General features: G+C 31.9%; 1 protein-coding gene across 1 annotated transcript; it reads right to left on the bottom strand.

Annotated features, from left to right (window-relative positions):
* Positions 1-382: 382 nt before the first annotated feature.
* On the bottom strand, positions 383-4,085 carry LOC149511358 (putative polygalacturonase At3g15720). Its single transcript, XM_089755163.1, has 11 exons — positions 3,957-4,085; positions 3,319-3,429; positions 3,094-3,210; positions 2,711-2,860; positions 1,992-2,135; positions 1,864-1,887; positions 1,560-1,767; positions 1,335-1,416; positions 1,142-1,250; positions 924-1,040; positions 383-841 (listed from the first exon to the last, which is right to left on the bottom strand). The coding sequence occupies exons 1-11, from the start codon at positions 4,083-4,085 to the stop codon at positions 560-562; spliced, it is 1,473 nt and encodes a 490-aa protein (XP_089611289.1). The 3' UTR covers positions 383-559.
* Between the last annotated feature and the right edge of the window lie 355 nt (positions 4,086-4,440).

The raw sequence follows: 4,440 nt of genomic DNA, 5'->3' as shown, positions 1-4,440 counted from the left end.
ATAAACAATCCCTTATATTGAGGTTTTACTCCTCATTGATAAGCCTTAACGAGAATTACAAAAAGTATATCAAGTAGTAAATTAACTTCCCTTTTATGATGATTGGCGGTTGGACAGTTGCTAAATATTCATTTTCTTGTAGTGTCAGAGTCTTTAAAACAAGGAAGTGACACCACAAACGTTAATGATGCGTAAGAAACTCGACTTTTAATGACAAAACCTGAGTTATCCCTATATATAAGTTTCAAGTTGCAAAGGCCTCACCCAATTTCCTTGCAATAATTAACAAATTAAGATCCAAGAAGAAGAATTGGATGGAGAAGGGAAGAGTCGCACAAGGGAACACCAATCAGAGAAGATGGATATATTTCAAATACAGAAATTTCTTAAATATCCAAAAGCTGCCTTATATTTATTGCGATTCCAGAGTATATACATATGATACTTAATTTTTGCAAGCCATTAATCAAAGACAATATATATATGTAATAGGTCCATCAATGATAGTATATAGTAATTTTTATCTATCTAAATTAGGCTGATAAATATACATTCTGGATCACTGCTCGTACGTACTTTCCTTAAGCTTTGGAGTAATAACTGATATGTGTTTGGGTGTTAAGCAAGTGACTGAGGGAGTTGTTAAGGTGGAAGAGACATGAGCATTATTGCATTCAGCTTTTACCTTCTTTCCAGGAGTTGATGAAGTTATCATATTGTTGCTTAGAGTGATACCAGTGCAAGGAACTATACTACTGCAATCCAGTTTGATAGCTACCTCAGTAGCGGATGTCCCTTCGAATCCACTAAATCTCACATTGCTTATCTTTACTGCTGTTTTCTGCATGTATACATTATAATTAATTAATTAGTAAAATTTTATTGATAAAAAAAAAATTCCAACACGAATTGTATATGTTTACCCCTTCAGGTTGACATGTTTGGTGAGGACAATAGTGTTGGTCAATAATGATCGGGTTTTCAGCGTTTATGAGTTGAACGCCAACAAAGGAAATATCCCTTGCAAATCCAGCACCACCCTGTATATAGAACAAAAAATAAAAAAAAAATTAATGTTATTGAGAAGAAATTAAGAAGTTTTCTTGATCAATCTTTTAAGAATGATAATAAAAATAACTACCACCCATGTCTTGATTCTAGCTCCATTTTGAGTTCCATTGAAGATAGAATTCTCCACTTGCACCCATTCCACTGTTTCGTTTTTCCCATTTTTTCCAAGACTTCCCACGCTACAATCATACGCAGAAGTTGATGAATTATTTTAGAAAAAATTCATATATATATATATGCTAAATTAATTAATAAAAAATTACCTAATTCCATGGCCTGGTCCACATGTAAGACGGGTGATGTTTATATGAGAGGAACCGCCATTGATAGCTATGCAATCATCTCCTATATTATAAACAAAATAATAATTTTTAAGAAATGGCATACTTACAATGTGAAAACAACATTATATAAAAATACGTAAGTCTCTCTCTCTCTCTCTCTCTATATATATATATATATATATATATATATATATATATATATACCGGTTCCGAAGAAACAGTCTGAAATTCGAAGAGCAGTGGATGAGGAGATGTCAATCCCATCAGTGTTGGGACTATCTTTGGGTGCAATTAGTTGAATATGTGATATATCCACTTCCTCGCACCTATTCACGCTTACGTGATTTCCAGGACTATTTAAAGAAGTGATTCCATGAAAATTAAGATTATTGCAATTCTCGAAAGAAATAACCTGCATCAATAATGAATTTCTTAAAAAAAATTAATAGGCTAAGATAATTTATGAAATTAATTAATCTCAACTTTATGATATGCAAGACAAACTTACTGTTGGTGCACACTCATTTGGTGTCTGAAAAATAAATTGAATTAGAAGAATTATTTAGTCAGTTTATAATTAATTAATTAATGGACAATAAAATGTAAAATAAAAGCAAAATTGAGCATGCATTATACTTTATTCCACCAAGCAGCACCGTTGCCATCTATTTGGCCTGTTCCATCAACAGTAAGACCAGCTACGTTTGAGAAGCATAGCCAGCAACCATTATCACATTTTGTCCACGTATTGCTTTTTGGTGCAATAATGTTTCCAAGGACCTGAAAATATGTATACAGTAGGACATTTTTTTTGTATGAAAATTTGGTAAGAAAGGTTGAAAATTTATCACCATTAATCATAGATATGTTTCAATAACTCAAGTACTAATTTTGTTCGTGTATTAAGCTTAGCTCTTTTCTTTTTTCTTTTTTTTGTTTTTTCGAGCAATTGATAAATAAATTTATAAATAAACAAAAGATCATAAACCTAATTAACATATACGATATATATATATATATATATATGTAAAAATATAGAATGCAAATCTTAGTTAACCCTTTCCTCTTGCCAAGCATATTATTCTTTTGGTTACAAATTTATATAAAATAAATAAATAAATTATAGAAAACAAGAGGAGCCAATATTGGTTGAAGTTTCTATAATATAACGTGGTTTTAATATATTCTAGCGGACAAGGATAACAACCGAATTAATCTTTTTTTTTTTTTTTTTCTTTCACAGAACCTGAATTGATATAAAAGTAATAATTTATTCACAGGTTCAAATCATGTTTATATAGTATATGCAAAAGTTGAAAAAAAAAAAGAAAAGACATGAATATGAACTAAGTAACTGCGCTATTTGCCTTAATATGAATGGATTTTGACTTGCAAGGACCGGAAAAATCAATTTTAGAACTCAGCAAAAAAGTTTTGGCGGAAGGGATTTCCAAGGTTGGATTATTAGTTGCTGCACACAGAGCTGTCCAAGCTTTTGAAAAAGCCTACATATTCAAAATCAACACATAATTATTAGTAAGATCAGATATAATCGTGTAGATATATATATATATATATATAGAGAGAGAGAGAGAGAGAGAGAGAGAGAGAGAGAGAGAGAGCAAAAAGAATATAATTAAATAGGAATATACTATATGCAGTATACAAAAAAACATGCATGTACAATATTGTACGTACATGCAGCTTAAATTAAGCTGAAAAAAGATGAAAAATTTACCAGTAAATCATCTGTTCTTCCATCTCCAACAGCCCCAAAATTGATGACATTAAGGGATTGGCAATTACCAATCCCAAAACCAAAGTTCAAAATAAAAAAAGCAATAACTAGCAATGCCTGCAGAGAAGAAAGAAGGGGATATCAAGAAAACCTTTAATGTACATTCATAAAAAGTAGCTAGCCATGAAACTAAGGTTTTTCAAAGTTGAAAGGCTTGATTCTCACCATCACACTGAAACTGAAAGCCTTTGCTTCAATTATTTTCTTGGTTGAAAGGAAGTTATCAGTAGGGTTTTGTGTTCTTAATTTCTCACTGTATATGACTTCTTGCAATAGCTAGTTTGTGTGCTTTTTATAGAGGTACGTGTGCATGTATTTTGAGGAATTTAATTAATTAAAAAAATTAATTTAGTAATAAAAGATAAAACCATAATAACTTGAGTGATTATTGAAAATTGCAAGGATATATCATTATCGTATACGTAATAAGGCGGTGCATATGTACAAATTGGGGTAATTCAATAATTTTAAATTACAGAAATTAAAACTCCATTATCCACGCAAATAATATATAAATCCAATTAATTTTCTGTTGTATACTATTGAGCTACGTGTATAGATATATGTACTTTTGTTTTTATCCTCAAGCATTAATTATTAATCGATCTTGGAATATAAGTTGGGGATAAGATGAAATCTAATATTAAAGAAAATCTTAGAATACAAAAAACTACGGAAATCTTTGTAAGAAGTAACAAAGAAAATTGGAAATAAAATATTCCTCAGATTGCCTTTGAAACATGCCTTGAAGTTTAAGGCCGTAACCAATCAATTGCATTTCTCATATCAGACACTTATTTTGCCAGGTTTTGTCTGATGTATCGTGACCCTTCATGTTGAGTATTGTCATTCGCCTTGGGTACGCCTAAAACGCAATAACGCTGAAAGTAGCTAATTTCCAGTTGAACATTGACATTAGTTTTGCTGATCATGCAAGTTCTGATGATTCTAACTCTCCCAGGCGTCTATGTGCAGTCTTTTTTTTTTGTCCTCACGTTCTCAACATGCTTTAGAGCACAGATGTCTGTGACTAGAGCTGATATGCTTTGCCAAGAGAGCCTGGGATCGATGTCTAAGATATAAAACCTGAACAAGCCTTGTTGCCAAAGTAATTGCTGAAAAAAGTCAGTAGGTCAAGACTTCATGCAGGCTAGGATCAAGATGAAAATGGAAGTTGGATTAAGCCAGCAGTATCTATATACAACTGCAACGTGCGTGCAATGGTGTCACTTAGATACAAGTTGCCGAAGCGTGCGGTCTTTGGCTGGTTCCGGCCGATGGCATAAC

This window comes from Durio zibethinus, chromosome 26, assembly GCF_047325235.1.
Source record: "Durio zibethinus cultivar Kanyao isolate XHJ-2024 chromosome 26, ASM4732523v1, whole genome shotgun sequence".
NCBI classification, from domain to species: domain Eukaryota; kingdom Viridiplantae; phylum Streptophyta; class Magnoliopsida; order Malvales; family Malvaceae; genus Durio; species Durio zibethinus.
The sequence above is the reverse complement of the archived record's forward strand: the minus strand, read 5'-3'. Positions and strand labels throughout refer to the sequence as shown.